Source organism: Salvelinus namaycush, chromosome 24, assembly GCF_016432855.1.
Source record: "Salvelinus namaycush isolate Seneca chromosome 24, SaNama_1.0, whole genome shotgun sequence".
Lineage (NCBI taxonomy): Eukaryota > Metazoa > Chordata > Actinopteri > Salmoniformes > Salmonidae > Salvelinus > Salvelinus namaycush.
In genome coordinates, this window is record NC_052330.1 from 11,968,593 (window position 1) to 11,993,549 (window position 24,957).

At 45.0% G+C, this 24,957-nt stretch overlaps 1 protein-coding gene across 1 annotated transcript in view; it reads left to right on the forward strand.

The window, feature by feature from the left end:
• The window catches only part of LOC120019708 (mannosyl-oligosaccharide 1,2-alpha-mannosidase IA-like), a 161,787-nt gene that overhangs the window by 126,850 nt on the left and 9,980 nt on the right, over positions 1–24,957 (forward strand). The window contains exons 6-11 of the mRNA XM_038963110.1: positions 13,835–13,958; positions 14,276–14,369; positions 19,909–20,024; positions 21,908–22,127; positions 22,572–22,744; positions 23,747–23,862. Coding sequence (XP_038819038.1) covers positions 13,835–13,958; positions 14,276–14,369; positions 19,909–20,024; positions 21,908–22,127; positions 22,572–22,744; positions 23,747–23,862 — 843 coding nt within the window. The remainder of the gene's footprint in view (positions 1–13,834; positions 13,959–14,275; positions 14,370–19,908; positions 20,025–21,907; positions 22,128–22,571; positions 22,745–23,746; positions 23,863–24,957) is intronic.

A 24,957-nucleotide genomic window follows, 5' to 3' on the forward strand; every position in this document is an offset into this window, starting at 1 on the left:
TGTGGCCCACATGGATTTAGTTATAATGTTTGAGTCACTCAGATAGCATAAGAACATGACGTAAGCCATGGCAAAATGTCTAGAATTGCAAGAAACTAGCTTTAAAACTAAAATGTTCTCTCCGTCCCATTGCAAAATGTTTAGAAGAGCAGAACATTCGCTTTAAAGTAAGTGCCCAGTGAAAATCTCACTTAATAGTAACTCTTACCCAAATAATGATGTTGATTTGTCCAATACTTGTATTTGTGTCGAAAGCTTAAATTGGAGAAACAAAAGCCACCGCAAACTTTAAAATATGCTTGCTATTTCCTCATGGAGTATGATGTAATACTCCTCAAGATGATGAGCTGACCAATCAGTGGTCTACTTGCATGAACATGTTTAATGCCCGGTATACGCCCACACCATTCTGTTGTTGGGGTACGCTCAGACCAGAGCCTAAAATTAACACCCGCCACAGACGGGTAGATTTTAGCATTGGCGGGTAAGATGTCTATTTCACCGGCGGGTGGTCAGGGCTCCACAGTGCGAGCATTTCACTCGCATTTGTGAATAAAAATGTCAAATAAATGCTGCAGTAGCTGTTTTTAAACTATTTCTGACGTTTTTGTTTCATATCTGGTCAATTAATTGCACAAGGTCAAAGAACTATGAATCTTATAACCTATCCCACCTTGCAAAGCAGCACTGCCTGGCTGGGGGCTGTGCGCACATGAAGTGCTGAGTGAAAGATTAATTTTTAGAAGTGCTGCGCACAGGCATAAAAGTTTATCCAATTTACTTGAAACGAAAGTCTACTGAAGTGAGACTTTGTCCTTGTTTCTTTGTGTTTGCATTGTTTTGTTCCCAAGTTAGTTTGTTTTTCAATGTTTTAGTTTCAATTGCTAGGGAGACTCTTTCACAATCTCACAGGCACAAGCATGACTCAGTCATGTTATTATGGTAACCTCACGTCCTTAAAGGGGCAGGTGAACATTTTTGTCTGTGATATTTTGGTTGAAAGAAAATGTTAAACAAAAAATGTAATGAAATGAAGCAATATACTACATTACTTCTTACTAGTAATACATGTATTGTTTTAGAAACATTACAAAGCATCCTCGTCCGTTTTTGTCAGGTTATTTTTTGTGTGTAGTTTTGGTGAAAATGTATTGTTTTGCCTGATAAAAAATATGAGTGGCTGGTAGATTTTTGGACTGTTGGAAAAGCATTCCAAGTGAAGCTAGTTGAGAGAATGCCAAAAGTGTGCAAAGCTGTCATCAAGGCAAAGGCTGGCTACTTTAAAGAATCTCAAATATTAAATATATTTTGGATTTGTTACACTTTTTTGGTTACTACATGATTCCATATGTGTTATTTAATAGTTTTGATGTCTTCACTATTATTCTACAATGTGGAAAATATTACAAATAAAGAAAAACCCTGGAATGAGTAGGTGTCAACTTTTGACTGGTGCTATATATAGAAATCATAGACAAATGTCTTAAATTAATATGTAACCATTTAAACAACTGGATTAGCACAAGAAGCAAAAACATTTTACTTACTGATCTTAAAGTACCTTCTCCTTCCAATCTTTCTTGCGTGCAGGACTCATCGTGTCGCTGTCCCGGTCAATTTCTGCAACTGTAAATTGGACACTGCCGTTTAGATTAACAATCATTTAAGCTCTCTGACCATATAAGACACAGGCATTTTACTGTTGTTTTATTTCTTTACCTACTTATTGTTCACCTAATACCTTTTTTGCACTATTGGTTAGAGCCTGTAAGTAAGCATCTCACTGTAAGGTCTACACCTGTTGTATTCGGCGCACGTGACAAATAAACTTAGATTTTATTTGACATGTCAATGTCCCAGAAAGTTGGCTTTTGTTTACAACGCCATTCTAGTCAAATCGCGCATATTGAGCAGCAACTGGGGCGGCAGGGTATCCTAGTGGTTAGAGCGTTGGGCTAGTAACCGAAAGGTTGCAAATTCGAATCCCCGAGCTGACAAGGTACAAATCTGTCGATCTGCCCCTGAACAAGGCAGTTAACCCACTGTTCCTAGGCCGTCATTGAAAATAAGAATTTGTTCTTAACTGACTTGCCTAGTTAAATAAAGGTAAAAAAATTCAAAACTGTCCCGATTTTGGGACACTGATCCAGTAAAGTTAATATACTTAATTACCCATTTTTGAAAGGAAAACAATTTCACTCATATTGTAAGAAATTATAGGTAATATTTCATAGAAATCTGGCAACACTGGGCAGTTACATTAAAACAGCAAAAAGGTGTCTGCGGCCCAGAGGAGGGCCTCAAATTTTGGTCAGAGACCGCGCCATTGGCCAGGCTCAAGATTTAAGCATTGACATGGACTCAGAACATCCAATTTCATTGTTTCTCTATTAAATGTTTTAATTTTAAGTGTGAAAAACCAAAACAATCTAAAATGAGGAAAAATATAACTGTGAAAACATAATTTGGGAAAATATAAAACATAATTCTGGCAGAAAATCACCGGCTTTATATGGCCCCCCTTAGTTGTTTATTAACCATTATTTTACCAAATATATTGACAGATAACGGTGCACTTCTCTTGTACACCAAGGACCCAGAGAAGAGTTGCAAGGGAAAGGAGAAGAGAAGAATATTTGAAAGCTAGAAAAAAATGTGTAGCTTGCTAGAAAAGGCTGGAGACCCCTGCTATATATATATATTTTTTAAGTTATTCAAAGATAAATGACCAACATTACGATAGATTTCTGCAACCCCAGTCAGCAGGTGTACCAGACAGACAGCCTGTCAGTTTGTCTGGAGAGGATCAGAGGAGGCGTTTCAATGCAACGGAGACAGCAGCACCTCACAGTAGCCCCCTGACCCTCAGCAGCTCTCCAATAGACTCTAAGCTTCGTCCCTGACTCCAAACCCCTTTGGACTGTCGATTTACTAACCTCACATAAAATTGTGTCATAGTGTGACTTAGAGTTTCCCTAATATCAACAGTCAATGCAGTGAGACCCAAGTTCAAAAAAGTTATACGGACTTCCTTTCAGGTGATAGTCTCCAGTCTAAAGTTCTACAGAGGAAGATGTCTCTCATGAATAAACATGTAACTTCATATTTTTTCATTATTAATGCTAGCGCTCAGGTGGGACTGACGTGTGCGCTCTACTTTAGCGTCTTTGTATTGCTTCACACACTACCTGGCACACCACGCCACACAGGCATCCTTTGAAGGAGGAGAACTAAGATAACACTTACTCCAATCACTCTTCCTGCTTTCTTCCCCTCTTTCTCTTTCCCTCCTCTCTTCCTCCCGGATCGCCAGAGAGTGTGCTGGCCGATGAACCCTGCCACTGAAGCAGTGCCTCTCCTCTCAGTCCGACACTATGAAATATTTTCTCTGAATCCATTTCCTTGGGATTATCTCCTCTCCGCACCCTCTCCCATCTCCTTTTAATAGTACCATAAGCAAGATAAAGGATTCCCAAATCAAATGTTCCCTGTCGCCGAAGCCTGACATCAGTTTAACTTGACTTAACCTGCCTAAATTCAATTAAATGGGAAATTGTTATAGGGGGGGTGTTTGGTCAGGGACACAGCTGTGTGTGCGTGTGTGCGTGTGTGCGTGTGTGCGTGTGTGTGTGTGTGTGTGTGTGTGTGTGTGTGTGTGTGTGTCGGTGTCCATCATTCCCACACATGGCACAGTGTCATTGATGTTATTTTCATGTTTTTTATCTGGCCAGAGCCAAACTAGGCCTATATTTTATTCAAGATAAGCTTTCTCAAGATAGCATGTTCCTAGTCCAACATGACTTGTTTTCATTACCCTGGTAGGGATGCTTCGGAGGGATGTTCGTTGTAAATGTGCCCTTCCAGAGATGGAGACAAGAAGAACAATTTGAAAGAGTGCCAGGGGCACAATACCAATAAAATCAAAGCAATATGATACAAAAGTGTAGTAATTATTTATTTGATTTACCAATTATAGTTTGGTGACATTAAGACAAGCACTAAAACTCCAGTGACTAATCTCCACATTGCGTCGTGAGAAACCTCACTAGCTTCCTTGCCGTGCCATGAAAATGAATTTTACTGAACAAAATATGAATGCAGCATGTAAAGTGTTGGTCCCATGTTTTATGAGCTGAAATAAAAGATTGGAGACATTTGTCATAGGCACAAAAAGCTTATTTCTCTCCAAATTTGGGCACAAATTAGTTTACATCCCTTTTAGTGAGCATTTCTCTTTTGTCAAGATAATCCATCCACCTGACAGGTGTGACATATCAAGAAGCTGATTAAACAGCATGATCGTTACACAGGTGCACCTTGTGCTGGGGACAATAAAAGGCCACTAAACTGTACAGTTTTGTCACACAACACAATGCCACAGATGACTCAAGTTTTGTGGGAATGGCAATTGGCATACTGACTGCAGGAATGTCCACTAGAGCTATTGCCAGAGAATTTAATGTTAATTTCTCAAACACGTGTAACCACACCAGCCCAGGACCTCCACATCTGGTTTCTTCAACTGCGGAATCGTCAGAGATCAGCCACCTGGACAGCTGATGAACTGAGGAGTATTTCTGTCTGTAATAAAGCCCTTTTATGGGGAAAAACTGGGCCTGGCTCCCCAGTGGGTGGGCCTATGCTCTCCCAGGCCCACCTATGTGAAATCAATAGATTAGGGCCTGATTTTAATTTATTTAAATTGACTGATTTCCTTATGAACTTTTCTCAGTATATTTTTTTCTTTCCCCGAGTTAGGAATATAGAGTCAAATATAATTGAAGGTCGCTGCTGTGAGTAATCTTATTTTATCCGTTCAAGCCAGTGGGGTGGTGATAACCAGCACAGCAGGGGTAATAGTCTATCACCCCCTCGGCCCAATCCGTATGAAGTAAATAGCTGCATTGCTCTTTTTGAATATTGACTGTACCTTTGTGTAATGTAAGCAAGCACTAGCATACAGAACGGGTTGATTTGTTTTTCTCCAAAGGTTAACCATAATTGTATATCTGGCTTTAAATTGCAGTTGACTAATTTCATGTGGTCACAATAGCCTCATGGGTAATATCTCTGTCTTTGAAGCCTACCTAAGTGTCCAATACATTGAGTATACAATACATTAGGAACACCTGCTCTTTACATAACATAGACTGACCAGGTGAATCCAGGTGAAAGCTATAATCCCTTATTGATATCACTTGTTAAATCCACTTTAATCAGTGTAGATGAAGGGGAGGAGACAGGTTAAAGAAGGATTTTTAAGCCTTGAGACAATTGACACATGGATTGTCTGTGTGCCATTCAGAGGGTGAATGGGCAAGACAAAATATTTACAGTACATTCGGAAAGTATTCAGACCCCTTGACTTTTTCCACATTTTGTTATTTTACAGCCTTATTCTACAATTGATTAAATCGTTTTTTTCCCTACGCACAAAATACATACGTTTCAGATCCGTTACTCAGTACTTTGTTGAAGCACCTTTGGAACCGATTACAGTCTCGAGTCTTCTTGGGTATGACGCTACAAACTTGGCACAGCTGTATTTGGGGAGTTTCTCCCATTCTTCTCTGCAGATCTCCTCAAGCTCTATCAGGTTGGATGGGGAGTTTTGCTGCACAGCTTTTTTCAGGTCTCTCCAGAGATGTTCGATCGGGTTCAAGTCCGTCTCTGGCTGGGCCACTCAAGGACATTCAGAGACTTGTCCCGAAGCCACTCCTGCGGTGTCTTGGCTGTTGTCCTGTTGGAAGGGGAACGTTCACACCAGTCTGAGGTCCTGTGCGCTCTGGAGCAGGTTTTCATGAAGGATCTCTCTGTACTTTGCTCTGTTCATCTTTTCCTCGATCCTGACTAGTCTCCCAGTCCCTGCCGCTGAAAATCATCCCAACAGCATGATGGTGCCAGGTTTCCTCCAGACGTGACGCTTGGCATTCAGGCCAAAGAGTTCAGTCTTGGTTTCCTCAGACCAGAGAATCTTGTTTCTCAGGGTCTGAGAGCCTTTAGGTGCCTTTTGGCAAACTCCAAGCTGGCTGTCATGTTCCTTTTACTGAGGAGAGGCTTCTGTCTGGCCACTACCATAAAGGCCTGATTGGTGAGGTGCTGCAGAGATGGTTATCCTTCTGGAAGGTTCCACAGAGGAACTCTAGAGCTCTGTCAGAGTGACTATTGGGTTCTTGGTCACCTCCCTGACCAAGGCCCTTCTCCCCCGATTGCTCAGTTTGGCTGGGCGGCCAGCTGTAGGAAGGGTATTGGTGGTTCCTGACTTCTTTGTTTTAAGAATGATGGAGGCCACTGTGTTCTTGGGGACCTTCAATGCTGCAGAAATGTTTTGGTACCCTTCCTCAGATCTGTGCCTCGACACAATCCTGTCTTAGTGCTCTAGGGACAATTCCTTCGACCTCATGGCTTGGGCTTTGCTCTGACAAGCACTGTCAACTGTGGGACCTTATATAGACAGGTTTGTGCCTTTCCAAATCATGTTCAATCAATTGAATTTACCGCAGGTCGACTCCAATCAAGTTGTAGAAACATCTCAAGGATGTTCAATGGAAACAGGATTTCAAGTCTCATAGCAAAGGGTCTGAATACTTATGTAAAAGAAGGTATTTCTGTTGTTTTTTAAAATATACATTTGCAAACATTCTGAACCTGTTTGTTTTGTCATTATATGTTGTGTGTAGATTTAGGAAACATTTTTATTTAATACATTTTAGAATAAGGCTAACAAAATTTGGAAAAAGTCAAGGGGTCTGAATACTTTCTGAATTCAGTGTAAGTGCCTTTGAAAGGGGCATGGTAGTAGGTGCCAGGCGCACCAATTTGTGTCAAGGACTGCAACGCTGCTGGGTTTTTCACACTCAACAGTTTCCCGTGGGGAAGCATTGGAGTCATCATGAGCCAGCATCCCTGTGGAATGCTTTTGACACCTTGTAAAGTCCATACCGTGCTGAATTGAAGCTGTTCTGAAGGTGAAAGCGGGGTGCAACTCAATATTAGGACGGTGTTCCTAATGTTTGGTGTACTCGGTGTATACTGCAGGAGTATAGCAACGTGGTCTGGTGTTGTTCACGTCATTTGAAATTCAACTAGTTGAATATGGCTGATTTAACATGTCCACAATTTTTTTTTTTTTTTTTTTTTTTTTTTTTTGCAGAAGTAAACATTTGCACCATATCCCTTTTCAAAAGACAGCCCCCCCAAAAAACTATCTCATCACTAGTCCCATTTACCCCACCAAGCCCATAGCAACAGTGCTGTCAGCAGCATCACCGCTTACACCTGGCAGATGGCTTATTTATTTCACCAAATGACATGTTGGACAGGTACAGAGAAGTTGTCAATCAAAGTGTAGTATTGCGTCACACCATGGTCTGAAAGCAAGGATCAGTAGTTGTGAGTGGAGCGAAACTAAGCCATGAATAGTTTTAACATATGGAAGGCTTCTGGAATTAATGTGAGATGTTGATTTCTGTTTAACTATACTGAACAAAAATATCAATTCAAAGTGTTGGTCCCATGTTTCATGAGCTGAAATAAAAAATCCCATACATTTTCCAAAAGCACAAAAAGTTTATTTCTCTCAAATTTTGTCCACAAATTTGTTTACATCCCGGTTAGTGAGCATTTCTCCTTTGCCAAGATAATCCATCCACCTGACAGCAGTTCGGTGTCATAACTGACTTTAGTGGGCAAATGCTCACCTTTTGATGGCTACTGGCACGCTGGAGAAGTGTGCTCTTTGCGGATGAATCCCAGTTTCAACTGTACCTGGAAGACGGCGTCTAAGGCGTTGTGTGGGTGAGCGGTTTGCTGATGTCAACGTTGTAAACAGAGTGCCTCATGGTATGGGCAAACATAAGCTAAGGACAACAAAAACAATTGCATTTTATCGATGGCAATTTGAATGCACAGAGTACGTGACGAGATCCTGAGGCCCATTGTTGTGCCATTCATCCGTATTTCATATTGCACGGCCCCATGTCGCAAGGATCTGTACAGAATTCCTGGAAGCTGAAAATGTCCCAGTTCTTCCATGGCCTGCATACTCACCAGACGTCACCCATTGAGCATGTTTGGGATACTCCGAATCGATGTGTACGACAACATGTTCCATTTCCCGCCAATATCCAGCAACTTCGCACAGCCATTGAAGAGTGGGGAAACATTCCACAGGCCACAATCAACAGGCTGATCAACTCTATGCGAAGGAGATTTGCACGAGGCAAATGGTGGTCACACCAGATACTGACTGGTTTTCTGATCCACGCCCCTACCTTTTTTTTAAAGGTATCTGTGACCAACAGATGCAATACTGTATTCCCAGTCATGTGAAATTCATAGATTAAGGCCTAATGAATTTATTTCAATTGACTGATTTCCTTATTTGAACTTAGAAATGTTTGCATGTTGCGTTTATATTTTTGTTCAGTGTATATAAAAAATGAATTGTCTGCCTGCCGTTTCTGTAATTCCCTGTAAACAGTTTGATCATAGGGCCCTGGTGTAGATTTGCTCTCCTCAGTTGGTGGTGATTCAGTAAGACAGATTCTATATTTGGTACCTTAGAGTAGACGTCATGTCGTTAGCCGCACTGCGCCGCTTTTCAATAGAGTGTTTTTTCTGGGGACAGAGAGCGGGTCCAGCAAGGCCAGACTCCAGGCCTGGTGTATTAGTTCTCATAATTATAAATTAGTCTCCCTCCTCAGGGAATAATAGCTCCATTTTTATGAATCTTTTAGAATTCCCCTTTCTCTCTTATAAAATGGCAAGCAGGAAATTACTCTCCGATCAAATTGAACTTTTAGTTAAAGCGGATGTCATCACACGAAGTTAAAGCCAACTCTCTTTTCCCCGCCGTCTTGGTATGAAATATGGCAGCTTTAGCAGATTTACTCGTTGCGGTTCACTCTCAGGCTGTGCAATCCATCCCGAGAGTCTGGGGAAAGTGGTTTGATTAATAAGCCTAGATTCCGAGTGGCCCAATTAAGAGAAGCCATTGAGTTGTTTCACACAGTGACACACAGGAGCACCGCTTCATCTAGTATTGGCCGTCCCTCAAATATGAATTACAGCTGCCGTTTATAGCTCTGGCCTGATGAAACCAGGATAGCCTGAAGTTGATAGTTGATGGTAAGAGGATTGGTGCCACTGGGCCAAAGGGAGAGGTTCAGACATTACGTCAGACTGATGTATGTGAGCTATTATACGTTACCTGTAATTGGATTGGCAGACAAGGTTGTTTTGGAAAAAGAGCCACTGGAGTAGCTGTCTAGTCCTGACAGACCCTCTTCCCTCTGTGCTGTAGCTCTCCAGCAGCCAGGCGCTCTCCCAGGACACTACTCCAGGGCAATACCAGACGAGCTCCTGGAGCTAGTCTCCTACAATGATCCCCACATACCCCACCCAGCCTCCTCAGCCCCGCAGGATATAGAAGACTGGCGTGATTTAAGGAATTTAATTAAGCCCTTAACTGCGGATCTATAGCTCCCATTTCGCCCGGAGCGAGTAAGAGATATGGAGGAGAGATCAGGTTTGGAACTAAGAGCTAACAACAGGAAGCAGTAAGCCAAAGCTTCAGTATTCTTTCTGTGTGCACGCTGCCCACGTACAAAGGCATTGGCACCTGACTGGAGTAAAGTGGAGTGTATCACAGAGCCACTGTTAGTTGATTGTCCAGAAGGCTGTTTGTGTTCTCACAAGGTCCTGTCAGCCACTACGTTATGTACACAGAGCTGCACATTTGTTAGTGCCAGTCTGCGTCTCTCTTTCCCGTAAAAGGAATGGGTAAAAACCACTGAGCTGGACCTAGTGCCCACAGATTCCAGACCTGAGGCAATAGTTAAACAGAGAGGAAGGAGGGAGAGGAATATGGATAGTTTAGTTGGAGAGAGAGAAAGAGAGAGAGGTAGTAGAGTTCCCTCCCTGTAATGTAAATGTCGCATTTGAACCCCACTCATCCTCGACCCTGTACCTTTAGGCTTAGCCGTGTGCCTGTTTTGGGCTCCCCTATGCTCCCTGTTGTTATTCTTCCTCGGGATTTAGATCTCATCCAAGGGCTTAGGAAGGGATTTGACACATAGACCACAGGAGGGAGGGAGGCCAACAGAGAGAGAGGCCAAGGGAGTTGGCGGGGATCCATTTCAGGCGCTCAGAGTGCAGTCCAGACGAGTGGTCAGGTTAAATGCAGCTCTTAAGGCATCCACATGCTTCCCAGCCAACGCAGTTCCGAAGAGTTAGTGCATATGTTATGACATTTTGACGTTTTTGTTCGTTTTGGACATCCGTAAGGGTTTTTTCTGCAGTTCAGGAGCACTTTCGGAACTGAATTTCGGAACCAAATTTTTATGCCCCATCATTGGTCAGTAGTAGGGATTCTTCAATAAAGTACAGTGCATTCGGAAAATATTCACACCCCTTCACTTTTTCCACATTTTGTTACGTTACAGCCTTATTCTAAAATTGATTAAATAAATGTTTTTCCTCTGCAATCTACACACAATACCCCATGACAAAGCAAAACTATTTTTTTTTTAATTTTTGCGAATGTGTTTCAAATTAAAAACAGATACCTTATTTAAATAAGTATTCAGACCCTTTACTATGAGACTCGAAACTCAGCTCAGGTGCATCCTGTTTCCATTGATCATCCTTGATGTTTCTGCAACTTGATTTGGAGTCCACCTGTGGTAAATTAAATTGATTGGACATGATTTGGAAAGTCACACGCCTGTCTATAAAGTGGACCAAGCCACCAAACCAAGCCCACAGTGGACCAAGCCAATTAGGTTGAAAGAATTGTCCGTAGAGCACCGGGACATGATTGTGTCAAGGCACAGATCTGGGGAAGGCTACCCAAAAAATGACACAGATTTGAAGGTCCCCAAGAACACAGTGGCCTCCATCATTCTTAAACGGAAAAAGTTTGGCTAATACTTCTTAGAGCTAGTTGGCCGGCCAAACTGAGCAATCGGGGGAGAAGGGCCTTGGTCAGTGAGGTGACCAAGATCCCGATGGTCACTGACTGAGCTCCAGAGTTCCTCTGTGGAGATGTGAGAACCATCTCTGCAGTACTCCACCAATAAGGTCTTTATGGTAGAGTGGCCAGACTGAAGCCACTCCTCAGTAAAGGGCACATGGGAGACTAGTCAGGATCGAGGGAAATAATGAACGGAGCAAAGTACAGAGAGATCCTTGATGAAAACCTGCTCCAGAGCGCCTCAGACTGGGGCGAAGGTTCACCTTCCAACAGGACAACGACCCTAAGCACACAGCCAAGACAACGCAGGAGTGGCTTCGGACAAGTCTCTGAATGTCCCAGCCAGAGCCCAGACTTGAACCCGATCAAACATCTCTGGAGAGACCTGAAAATAGCTGTGCAGCGACGCTCCCCATCCAACCTGACAGAGCTTGAGAGGATCTGCAGAGAAGAATGGGAAGCTTGTAGCGTCATACCCAAGAAGACTCAAGGCTGTAATCGCTACCAAAGGTGCTTCAACAAAGTACGGAGTGAATGGGTCTGAATACTTATGTATATGTGGTATTTCTGTTTTTTATCTTTAATATATTTGTAAACATTTATAAAAACTGTTTTTGCTTTGCCATTGTGGGGTATCATGTGTAGACTGATGAGGAAAACAAACTATTTAATAAATGTTTTGAATAAGGCTGTAACGTAAAAAAAATTGGAAAAGGTCAAGGGGTCTGAATACTTTGCGAATGCACTGTATTTGTTGTCATTCAACGAGAGAACTTGTTTTCATGCACATTATTTTTATGGAGAAATACTGCACGTAACATCTTAGTTAGATGTAAAGTTGCGCGACTAAGATTTCCTCCACAGAAACATCAAAATGAATGACATTTTTAATTCTGACTATTTTGAGGAAGTTTATACTGGCTGCGGAGTCTCGAAATGGACAAAGTACTATTGAGACTTTTTCAAGCAACGTTTTTTTAATAGAGTACACTCGTTCGGTTCGCTAGCCGAGTTCGCTAGGCGCCAGCCGAACTGAAGCATATTGACGCCTTTATAGTCTGGAAAGAGAGGACATGGCAGTGCTGGGCCACAATAGAGCCAAGGAGCTCACTGTACTGTGTTTTAATGGACCATTATGGAGATGAAGGAGAGATGGCAGGTCTGTCTGCATCCACCTACCTTAACCTCATGGCTGGCTGCAGCAGGTACACTGCAGATACTGATGTCATCTGATTCTCCTCAGCTCACACACTCTTGACATAACCCACACACACCGTCACACAACTCACTGTCACACACGTGCATATATCATCTCCATCCCAAGCGATGGCAATCTGATTAAGTCTCTGGTAATGGATCTGGGCACTAACAATCATAAACACCAATTAGGTTTTCTGACCCAGGAACAGACGCTTTCTCCCTTTTCTTTCCTCCCAGACATTTTGTGTGATTTTTCCAGAATTTGTGTAACATGATTTAATCAGCTGTGTAATGAAAAACAAATTGTTTTGGAACAGCGTGTGGTTGAGGAGGGGGGTTATTACAATACACACCCATCTTTAAAAAGGTTGAGCATTGTGTTCCTGGCTGCTTCTCCCTCTCTTCCCCTTTTCCCTTCCCTATGGCCCAGACCATGGGAGCTGATGGATGTAGGCTCACGTTCCAAGGTCCTGTGTGTTTGTGCGTGCACGGTCATGCGTTGCCTGCATGCATGAGCCTAGCATTGGGGCAGGCCCTGGATCATTAGTGATAGTGGAAGATCATTTCAGCGATAGGAATGATGACATTGGTGGCAACACTAAGACCTTATGAATACACGATGTCATCGACTGGAGACCTCTGCATTGCCTGCCTGTTTCTCTAATGAATTCCGTGCTATAGGCTGTTGGGATTTGTCAGCCCTTTTTTGAAATACGGACCTGGAAAACCGCTTCAACCCAATTCTTGGCACGGAGAAAGGTCAAATTAGTTACACTAATGTTTATAAACAAGTTTGCTTTCCTAATGAAGTTAAAGGGATGCCAGTTCAATTTGGGAGTCTGGGTAGAATATGTTTTTCATAGCACTCACTCACACACACACGCGCACGCGCTCGCCCACACAGGGATATGTTTTTGGCTCTTACCCTTTGGTCCCTCCAGCCCAGCTGTACTAGCCAGAACTGATTCATGCAGTGTTAATGACAGAAATATCCCAGTGCTCTGTCTCTCACACAAAAGCTAGAATAATAAAAGTGACACTAGTTATTATTTGGGGAGTCAATGATTACACACCATTAGCAGACGGAAATATGGTTAGTCCTAATACACACATTGGCCCATCCTGGTGACTCAGGAAGCGATATTACACAGGAAGCAGGGTAATAGAAAGAATTTAGAAGGGCAGCTCTGACCTGGGCCTGCTGTTTAAAAACTATCAGGCAGCCCAGATACACATTGTGGTGGACATTTTCATATCACACACACTGTGGACAGATAGTATCAGAGGAGTAATGTGTGGTCTTTTAAGTTAAGTTAATTTGGTATGATGTTAAAACAGATGAGTACTATATCTAAAGTCACATTCCTAAGACAGGAGGAAGGTTTTGACCCCACTGACGTGTGTAGGGTTGACGTAAGTTGACAGGTTTATGGAGGCGTGAGCTCTCTAGGGAATGTTTGTGTGGTGGGGTTTTGACTGAGGTAAATGTTTTGACTGAGGTAAATGTTTTGACTGAGGTAAATGTTTTATGTTCTCTTCCTCTGCAGTGATGTTTGGTGGACCTGAGGTTTCGTAGAACTGTGTTTGGTGTTCTATGCAGTAACAGTGTTGTTTGGAGAAGCTGACTTAATTAGCTGTGTTGTCTTGTTGTCTCTGCAGTGGCATCGGGAGGAACTGGCCGTGGGCGTCTGGAGGCAGCAGCATCCTAGCGGAGTACGGCACCCTGCACCTGGAGTTCATGCACCTCTCTAAGCTGTCAGGGAACCCAGCCTTCGCAGAGAAGGTGAGAGCTAGGGAGACACAGCACATTCCATTCCAGTGCATTAACACCAAGTGTAACTGAGCACTCAGCCAGCCTGATGATGGGGTTATTCATAGCTGCGACCTTGATTACTATTCATGTTAACGCCTGTTCTGCAGGTAAATGCCTTCTTTCCGCTCTGAGCCACCGGCCTCTCGCTCTCTTATGCCTCCCTTAACTGCCGTCCCTGCAGTAAGGCCATTTAAAGTGCATTACTGTGCCGTGCTGCTGGAAGATTAGGCGGCAATGAGGTATTTGCAGGGAGAAAGTAGAAACTCATTTCTTCCTCCTCCTCCTAGGTCATGAACATCCGGAAGGTTCTGAATCGACTGGATAAGCCCCAGGGACTGTACCCCAACTATTTGAACCCAAACAGCGGACAGTGGGGACAACGTAAGTCCCCCTCATCCCTCTCTCATCTCACCCCTCTCCTGTCTCATTCCTATCTCCCATCGAATCCCTTCCACTTCCCTCTGCATCACTGTTTAACCATCTCTCCTATCTTCCATCTTGCCCAGCCTTCTCTCTTTTCACCTCTCTCATCCCTCTCTTCCATCTCACCCCTTTCCCTTTCCATTAGTGGTTCACCAGTGGCTGTCAATCGATGTTCCGCAGCCTGTAATTATCAAGGTATTTACAGCTGGGAGAGCCACTTCAGTTCAATGTGAGCACTTCTGATTGAGTGGGCTGTGCATTAGGAGATTATGTAACTTAATGCTGCCCAGGGGGTGAGGGACATCAGGGAGAAATAAGTATCTGTGGCTAATGACAGTACTTGAACATGGTGAATACTGCCAGTAAAGTTAATTAGTCCTCTCGCGCTACAGTTCAGTCGTGATACCTCCACACAATACTACTCAAACTCTCCTGCTCCTTTGACTCAAGGCACCCCAACAGTTCAGGACCCCCATCCCTGGTATGGAGCAACTTCTACTGTGACATTACCCAGCTCCAGCCAGGCCACCTCTTGACAAAACAAGCTTCAGACCCAAGAATTGCCTGGTCGTTAATCTAGGGCACAGTGAGGTGGCTGGGGAGAGGAGGTGGTGGGATGCAGTAACCCTGCAGTGTGTCCGTGCTCAGACAGCCCTGTGCCCAGCAGACAGCAGCTTGCGTGGATCTCTTCTAAAATGATTGTGTTTGTCTCTGAGCCGCACAAAAGGTTAATGAGATGCACAGACCAGATCAGACCAGACCCGTCCCTAGCTCAGCCATATGCTGCTGGCTGTAGCATCCTGATGGACCCACTGCAATCTCTATCACACACACACACACTCATTTGAATGCATATCTTAGCTGTTTTGTTTGTTTTGCTATTCTGTGCGATACCTCCCCCCTCCCCACTGTGTGTGTGTGACCCTCTGTAATTGAATGGCCCCTCGACGCCCTCGCTTAAATGTCACATCTGATGAATACCCATACTAGCTGTCTGTGTGTTTGTCTCTGCTGTAGTCCTGGTCAGGTGGGGTCAGAGAGGGTTCAGCGCTAATGACTGACCGCTGTGCATCCAGCCCCTGGGTCAAACTGGGTGGAGGGGATCAATGGAAGGGGAGGAAGAGGAGGGCAGCCGCCCGGCTTGTTTCTCATTCTCTCTGACAACTTGATCCATCCCACAGGGTTTATTTATTTTGGACAGTTTACAGCTCCATAATTTAGTGGAGCATGGGTGGTGTTGACATCAGGTCACCCAGCAGAGTGATGTAGTGACCCAGGCCAGGCCAGGCCAGGGTGGAGTGGAGTGGGGTGGGGGTGCTGTCAGAGTCCTGTGTCTCTCTGGATGACTCTACATCGTTGGGTCTTTGAAAAGCACTACTTAAGTACCGTATAGTAGTATTATTATAATTATCATTACAAGTAGCTATTCTGACGAGAGCTAGCCAGGTGAGGGAGAGAGTGGCTCTGTGAATTGCTGACTGACTAGGGGAAGGTAGTTGTACTACACCAGTAATGCCAAACCAAGCCTTAGAGAACACAGAGAAGGATCCAAGACAAATATTGCTAAAGGCACCTCTAAAAGTGTTTGTGGTCTACATGGTCAGTGTTAGCTGGAAGAAGAATGTCCAAGTAGAAGAAAAACAACTCCATTGACAAATAGCCTGAAGTGTAGGAATGCTAATGTTGGCTGTGACAAAAATGTAAAGCGATTTTTCAGGTTCGCACCAGAACCATTTGCCACCAGAGGATATTTTACATAAAGGTCACTTGTGATCTGTATTTACTGGTAGAGTTGACCTGAGGGGGATGTCAGAGAAATGATAGAAATGGTCTTTCCATTCTCAGTGTTTCTCTGTCACGGTATAGACGGCCTATGAAAGCTCTGGTGATGCTGTTGTAGTTGATGTTTCAATATAAACCATCAGTACAGTGTCGCTTAGAGCCACGTATCTGGCAGTCACATCTTCTTGTATGTGTGGAGCTGCCTATGACATGGCCCACATACATGACGGACATCGCATCAAACCAATGGCATAGCCCGCAGACATGACTGTTATCCTATCACACCAATAACATGGCTTACAGTCATGAGGACATCCCACCCTTAGGGAGTGAATGTTATTTACAGTATATTAAGGGGTACATGGAGGTAATATTTTACCTGGACTTCCCTGAGCGTTTGAGAAAAAAAACACGTTAACCTCCCCTACAAAATGGTCATTAAAACCAAATAGCAGGGAATATTAAATCCCTTATTAGTAGGCTATAAATGTTGCAGTTTAAATTTCTATCAAAACAAATCAGTGGTTGAAATCGCCTGCTGTATTCATACCATATTCATGTTATCCGCTAAAGGGAGGCCTTTACCAATGTAAGAGTTAAGGGCCGTCCACACCAAGGACTATAACTAACTGCGTTGGCGAACATCCACACTAGAGGAAAGTGTATCGTTCCACAGTATCCTACACCTGTCAATCAACTGATCAAAGCATCCTACTGCGACGCTGTAGGCCTATTCATAAAGTGGTAACACAGACCATTCAGTACTTCAGGGTGTGTTTATTGTCATAGTGACAACTGCGAATAACACTTCAATGTAGGCTACATGTAGTTTAATGACAAGTATAATATATTCACTTGCATTTTAATGACATGTAGATATTCAACAATAAACATTGTTTAGCCTGCTATTGCTTGCCATGTCATTGCTTGCCTTGTTGCTCAAGTGGTTTGTAAGTGATTTCCATTTTTCTAATGGATGTCAATTCGTTTGGCTCTTTTTCACTGTGCACATCACTGTCTATCCTGTGCAACTGTTTAATACATCAGTGCAACAATGTTATCATCACTGGCCAGTGATGCACTCTCTATCCGCAACTTTCCCCGATGTGCATTTTCTATGCTGTAGGCATTCTGCAATTAGCAAGACCAAACCTGCTTCTCTCCACGAAAAGCCTGATATATATTTTGTAGCCTATAGCTTTTCCTGAGATTTTCCGAGAAGAGGAATAGCGGAGAGTCTTGCATCCGTAGCCTATAGCCTATTGCACACGGGAATAGCTGGAAGAGAGACGCTAGAGTTGTGTAGCCAAAGACGCTAAATATTAGCTAGATACACTACATTACCAAAGGTATGTGAACACCTGCTCGTCGAACATGTTATTCCAAAATCAGAGGCATTAATATAGAGTCGGTCCCCCCTTTGCTGCTATAACAGCCTCCACTCTTCTGGGAAGGCTTTCCACTAGATACGTCAACATTGCTGCGGGGACTTGCTTCCATTCAGCCACAGGAGCATTAGTGAGGTCAGGCACGGATGTTGGGCGATTAGGCCTGGCTCACAGTCGGCATTCCAATTCATCCCAAAGGTGTTCGATGGGCTTGAGGTCAAGGCTCTGCAGGCCAATCAAGTTATTCCACACAGATCTCGACAAACCATTTCTGTATGGACTTTGCATTGTGCACGGGGGCATTGTCATGCTGAAACAGGAAAGGGCCTTTCCCAAACTGTTGCCACAAAGTTGGAAGCACAGAATTGTCTAGAATGTCATAGTATGCTGTAGCGTTAAGATTTCCGTCCACTGGAACTAAGGGGCCTAGCCCGAACCATGAAAACAGCCCCAGACCATTTTTCCTCCTCCATCAAACTTTGGGGTTGGCACTATGCATTGGGGCAGGTAGCATTCTCCTGGCATCCGCCAAACCCGGATTCGTCCGTCGGACTGCCAGATGGTGAAGCGGGATTCATCACTCCAGTGAACGCGTTTCCACTGCTCCAGAGTCCAATGGCGGTGAGCTTTACACCACTCCAGCCAACACTTGGCATTGCGCATGGTGATCTTAGGCTTGTGTGCGGCTGCTCGGCCATGGAAACCCATTGCAAGAGGCTCCCGACAAACAGTTCTTGTGCTGACATTGCTTCCATAGGCAGTTTGGAACTCGGTAGTGAGTGTTGCAACTGAGGACAGACGATTTTTACATGCTTCAGCACTCGGCAGTCCCGTTCTGAGCTTCTGTGGCCTACCACTTCACGGCTGAGTCATTGTTGCTCCTAGACGTTTCCACGTCACAATAACTGCAGTTACAGTTGACCGGAGCTGATTTATATGAAATGACAGGCAGCCTAGGATAAACAGACTAGGATAAACAAGAACCCCTTACATTATTGTGAAAATAACTTTTCATGAGTTGTGGTCCTTAAGTATGTGTGCGACGCCATGCTTGTTGATTTTTGGTGCTTTCAAGAGAACTGGGAACTCAAATCATGACTTCAGTGGTCTTCAAGTCGGAGCTTTAGAAAGATGCCAGTTTCCTACTTTGAATTCAGAGTTGGATGAGTCGGAGTTTGTGTGTGTGTGTGTGTGTGTGTGTGAGAGACCAACGTCCAATTGTGTAAGTCAATTCCAAAATGCTGACATTTTAATTGATTACAAATTACATGACCCTCCTTCAACCTAGCTTCCTTTCCTGACGAAAACTGGGTGGGAACTGAGCGGTCAGGCGTTTCTGTTACGCTACGATAGATTAACGAGATCCTATCAGATCTCCAGTCCAATCAGACTGCAGGGCTGCAAGACAGTGTGATGTCTAAGTCCTCAGTTCGCAGGCAGTTTAATTTATCCCTGTCCCTTGTCAATCAGATAGAGCCATGATCAGATCCTTGACCTTGTGTTCCCTCTCTGACCTGCTGTTAACCCCTGTGGCATTGACCCCAGTCAGCAAGGAAATACAGTCCTTATGAGGGCAAGGCCACACTCCACTACAAACTCCTCCTGGAGCTCTGTCCTGTCCCTTTTATTACTGCTGACGTCTAATCTATTTCCCCCAAACAAGGCTTTGGCTGTTAATGACATATACATATGTATGAGGGGGCATGACAATCACTATGATGAACAGCGGCTTGGCTTGACTGAGGCTCTCTCCCAGACCCTGGAGACTCATTCCTCACAGAGAGTGAAGTGGACAGGAGAGCACATCACCCGGCACAGCACGGAGCACAGCCCCACACCTCACTGACTGTCACAGGGACTGTCTCTCTTTTATACCCGGCTGTGGTATCGCTGCTGCTCCCTGCACAGCTCAGTCGGTACGCACACAGTGACCGGGGACGTGCCGGGGGGGACCTGATAAACTCATCAGAATGCCAATCTCCCCCTTGCAGACATCTTCCATACATCAGCCATCAAAGGAGACTAATCCCATTACTCCTGTAGCTTTGTTGGGCTCTGTTTGAAAAGGTGTCCCCGTCCCCTTGGCCAGGCCAATGCCAGACACGTCCCTTTGTCACTGAGGTTCTGAGGCTGAGCAGGTATTAAGGGGCCATCTTCCTGTGTAAACAGCCTCGGGTGCTGAGATGGCCGCCATCATTGGGCCATTCATCATCCCGAGGTGAGGCAGGCCACTGAGGAGGGAGGGCTGCTGCTGGCAAGATGAGATAGGTAAATTAGCCTGGCTCCAGCACGACGCTCAAATCTTTCGTGTTGTCTCTGTCCTGTAGATCACGTGTCAGTGGGCGGCCTGGGAGACAGCTTCTACGAGTACCTGCTCAAGGCTTGGCTGATGTCAGACAAGACGGACGAGGAGGGCAAGAAGCTCTACTATGACGCTCTGCAGGTAAACCCTCAAGACACCTTACCTAGCCTACACACCTCTCCTCTCTTCTCTCCCGTCCTCTCCTTTCCTCTCCCCCACTCCCATTCCATCCTCCCCACTCCACCCTGCTCCTCTTCTCCTACTCTCGTCTCCTCTCCTCATCCTTTCTTCTCTCCTACTGAGATTTAATGGCTACAGTACCAGTGCATTCCGAAGCGCTGACTAAACCTTTTCACAAGGCTCTTTTGACCTCCATTGAAAGCTTCTTTTGTCAGCGTGATAACAACAGTTACAGTTCTTAAATGACTGAACAGTCCGAGTCGGAAATCAGTACCAGTTGTGTGGGTTGCTATGTGAAAGCAAAACATGCTACGCCAGGCAGGGGTTATCTCTGAGTGTGAAGTACTAACCACACTCCACAGAAGATGGAGGAGCGAGTAAGTGGGGTTGGAGGAAGCTTTCAGTGGATGGGGGTCAGTCAGACTCAGAGCTCTGTCTGGTGAGATGTGCTCTGAATGCTGCTAGCCAAATTCTCTGTTTCATTAGAGCCACGCCTCCTGTCCTGTTGGAGATAATAACGTTGTTCTCCGTACGGAGGTCCACAAAGACCCAGACTGCTCCAGGATATTACCCTCCCTCCATTCCACTCCCAGGCAGCCTTGTTTCCACACCACACCTGCCTACCTACCAACCCGCTTGTCTGCCATCCACCTGGGTGAGACACCACAAGCAGGTCACCCACAGCGAGAGGGTCCCTATTGCCACGCCAAGCCATCCTCCATTTGGGTCAGACAGCCTGAGAGGCAGCTGGTTAGGAACAGACTCTGTTCACTTATTAATGGCTCCTTGGCATCCTCGCCTCAGTGCCGGCCCAGCCTACATGCTCTCTATCCCCCCGATGAGAAACGAAGCAGCCAATGCTGAACAAGATGTGCTGCTGCCTGCCTCTGTCCAGGTCTGTTTGTTCTCGAAGCACTAGTAGTCGGAGACAGAGATTGAAGGAAATGGCCTGAGTTTTTTTTCTTTCTTCTCAGCAGAAACAGGCTGGGCTGTTGCTAAACAGGATATAGGCTGCCTTTTAAAGAGACCAAAGGAAATGAAATAACCAGTTTAGGAGAATATTAATCGGCTGATTCTCTGTGGCGGAACACGCCAGGCAATGCCCACCCGCATATAGACGGCCCCATTTTACGTGATGGGTCACACACTACAAAAGCACAGATCTGAATTATCTTTTAAAAACGTAATTGCTTTCGGGAGATTTGCAATATTACATTTTCTTGGGTTTTCCCTCGGCAGGAGAAAAGCAAACTCAATGAATATGAAAATAAATGTGCCAAATGAAGCGATGAACAACGAGGCGCATCAGAGAATGCACCTGAGATAGTATAGCGTTTGAAGCTGCCGTCGACTCGCTGCACATATTTATTCCCTATGTTAAAAGGCAGGATTTTTACTCTCTCATCGGTAATGGCCGTGTAATAACCGTGTGTTGTCTGTCAGTTGTGATCTTACTGTATTGGACACCTGATGTGTGGCTAGCAGGAGACACAGGCCGTCGTTTTGAATCATTTGTGATCCTCCTGGTGTCGTGTCTTGCCGTGGATGAAACACAGCCCGCCATTCCAGAATGTCTCGGGATAAAGTGGCCCTCCTGTCTACAGTAAAAGCCAGGGACAAATAGGAGCAGCGTTCTGTGTCCACGCCGCCCAAGCAAATACATAATACTGGCCACCAGCTGGGACCCCTGGATTTCAAACAACATCCGTTTTATCAAGGTTAACAATGCTGTTTGGGTGGTATTTATTCATGTTCCACTCCATTTGTAGTGGGAATGTCCCCGGTCTGGGACTGGGGTTGGATAGATGGCTCACCTGTATGCCGTTCTTGTCATTGTCCTCCAGGCCATTGAGACCAGTCTGATGAGGAAGTCCAGCGGTGGACTGACGTACATCGCCGAGTGGAAGGGCGGCCTGCTGGAGCACAAGATGGGTCACCTGACGTGCTTCGCCGGGGGCATGATCGCCCTGGGGGCCGACGGAGCTCCCGAGGACAAGACGGGTCACCAGATGGAGCAGGCCGCAGAGATCGCCCGCACATGCCACGAGTCCTACGCCCGCACCAGTGAGTCTGACTGACCCCCTCATCTGGGGCACACCAGTGTCCCTGTCTCCCTCTACAGCAGGGGTAGGCTAAGAAACTCTTCCTCCCAGGTGAGGTGGTGTTAGTTCTGAAGCCCACACAAAGGAGGTGTAGGACTCAACCACAGCACACACACACACCACTCACTCTTTCTCTCACACACACACACACACACACACACACACACACACACACACCCTACACACTCCTCTTCAGAGCAAGCCAGTGTGAAATGAAAGATTAATGAGCGTTGAGCCTGTTTTCTCTCTGAGGCCAGAGGGGCTGCTGGGTAAGTAGAGCGTAGTGCCAGCCAGGTTAAAATCTTTAGTTATTTTTGATATATTTTTGTTTTGTTCATCACCTTCTCCTAGACCTGGTTGGAGTTTTTCATGATGATGTCTTCTTCCTTGCTTCCCCCTCTTCCAGCCCTGAAGTTGGGCCCAGAGGGGTTCAGGTTTGACGGCGGCGTGGAGGCCATCGCCACACGGCAGAACGAGAAGTACTTCATCCTGAGGCCTGAGGTCATCGAGACCTACATGTACATGTGGAGGTTCACCCACGACCCCAAGTACAGAGAGTGGGGCTGGGAGGCTGTGCAGGTGAGAACTATACTACCCATCATCCTTCAGAATTATCCCACCACAGTCCTATCTGTCATGTTTGTTTTCATCCTGTCCCTTCCTAGCCTCCACTGAGAAGAGACTCTTCCTCTTAGATCTTTGACAGTGAATTTAACATTTTTAATTTGACCTTTATTTAACTAGGCAAGTCAGTTAAGAACAAATTCTTATTTACAATGAGGACCTACCCTAACCCGGATGACGCTGGGCCAATTGTGCGCCGCCCTATGGGACTCCCAATCACGGCCGGTTGTGATACAGCCTGGAATCAAACCAGGGTCTGTAGTGACGCCTCTAGCGCTGAGGTGCAGTGCCTTAGACCGCTGCGCCACTCGGGAGGCCAAAAAGTGAAAAGGGCTCTGTACGCCAACAGACCCCTGTTCATTGTGATGTGTAGACTCATTCAGGTCTACGCACCGCTAGTTCTGAGTACAGTAGTCTTTAAAACCTCTGAGACTCTTCCTTCCTCCCCACACACTCTCTCTCTCTCTCCTCTCTCTCTCTCATTGCTATGCGGCAACAGATCAGAACAGTGGTAATGTTGAATGCTGATTGCTCAGATCCCAGAGCCATGCTGTTGTATCCACTAATGACATGAGATTACCTCTGATGGGCCTTGTGTTAGCCATAAATATGATCTGGAGCCTCTCTGCCTGCCTGCAGATAACTCCTCCTCCTGCCCTCAACCCTCATTCAGAGTGGATGTGTAAACACTGCAGCCCCAGGTCCATCCTCCTCAGCCCCATTTTCTCATTCATATTGCCTAATGCAGCCTCCTCTCCTCTTCCCCCCCACCTGCAGGCAGAGCAGCCACACTGAAGGGAAATATGCTGGTTCAACAACAAGCTAGCACCACCGTGCATACCTCTACAACACCCTGCCATAAGAAACAGAGTCAACTCAACACTTTTTCACCCTCCGTTCTCTCCCTCTTCTCCCTCTCTATTTTCTGTTCTCTCTCTCTTTCTTTCTGTCTCTCAGGCTCTGGAGAAGCACTGTCGTGTGGAGGGAGGCTACAGTGGAGTGAGAGACGTCTACGCCTCCAGCCCCAACCATGACGACGTCCAGCAGAGCTTCTACCTGGCAGAGACACTCAAGTAAGACGCTAATACACACACACACACACACACACACACACACACATTGTGAACTTACTCTGCTAAGAGCCATCTGGAGACATAGCATTGACATTTTGGCCTTGCCATTAGAGAGGAATAAAAATCGATCTTGTCAGAAAATCGATCTGTTTTTTTGGCATCCTTGTCATCATACGTCCTCCCCCCAGAACCGTTCCTTGAATAACTATAGTATTGGATTTGTTTGACAATATAATGGACACATACGTTTAGAAGTAATTGTCCTCCCTATAAGGCCATTATTCTCTCCTGGACAGATCTACCTAAACATAACTGGTACCGTAGAATCTGTTGGGACAAAATGGGATGCGGGGGATAAAGAGAAGCAGTTGTTCAGGTGTTTGGGTTTTTCGTCACTGGGTATTTGGACAAATCATGATTTCGCAGGTGTTCGCATCTTTCGAATTTCGGAAGGGAGGGTACATTCTAAGAGGTTAGAACTCCTCGTTCCAGTTCCGCTCCTCGTTTTAGCATCTCTTCTCTTAATGGGCAATATTTCCACTTTTCATCATCTCCAGCACCAAACCAGTGTCTACATGTGTGACCGACCGGGTCGATTCGGTCTTATATATTAACATTTTTAATTGTGTTTTTTACATTGGATAAAAGTAGATACTTTTTTTTTTTTTAGTAGATAGAGCTAGAAAATTGTATATCATACACAACAGTTGAGGATCAATGGGAAAGTAATTCTGCTTTGAAAGTTGATAAACTTGTAACCTCACTTTTGAGAAAATGGCCCTTGAATGTTTTGGTACACCTACTGGAGAGCTCTTCTTTGTCTACATCCATTCAGCATTGTTCACACCCTCTTAAGCCTTAGTCCCACCCATCTCTTTAAGGATTCACATGTGAGGCCATGTGCTAAACAGAGTGAATACAATAGTGTACTTAACAACCAAAGATTAAGACTAAAGGCTGGTTTACGTCTATCTACGTCAATCTGCATGTCTGTAGACAGTTGTCGCAGTGACATCATGAACATTTTATTGTCGTCTGACATCAAACTTATCTTTGTCGTTATGGAAAAGTATTAACACAAAAACGACAGGCTGC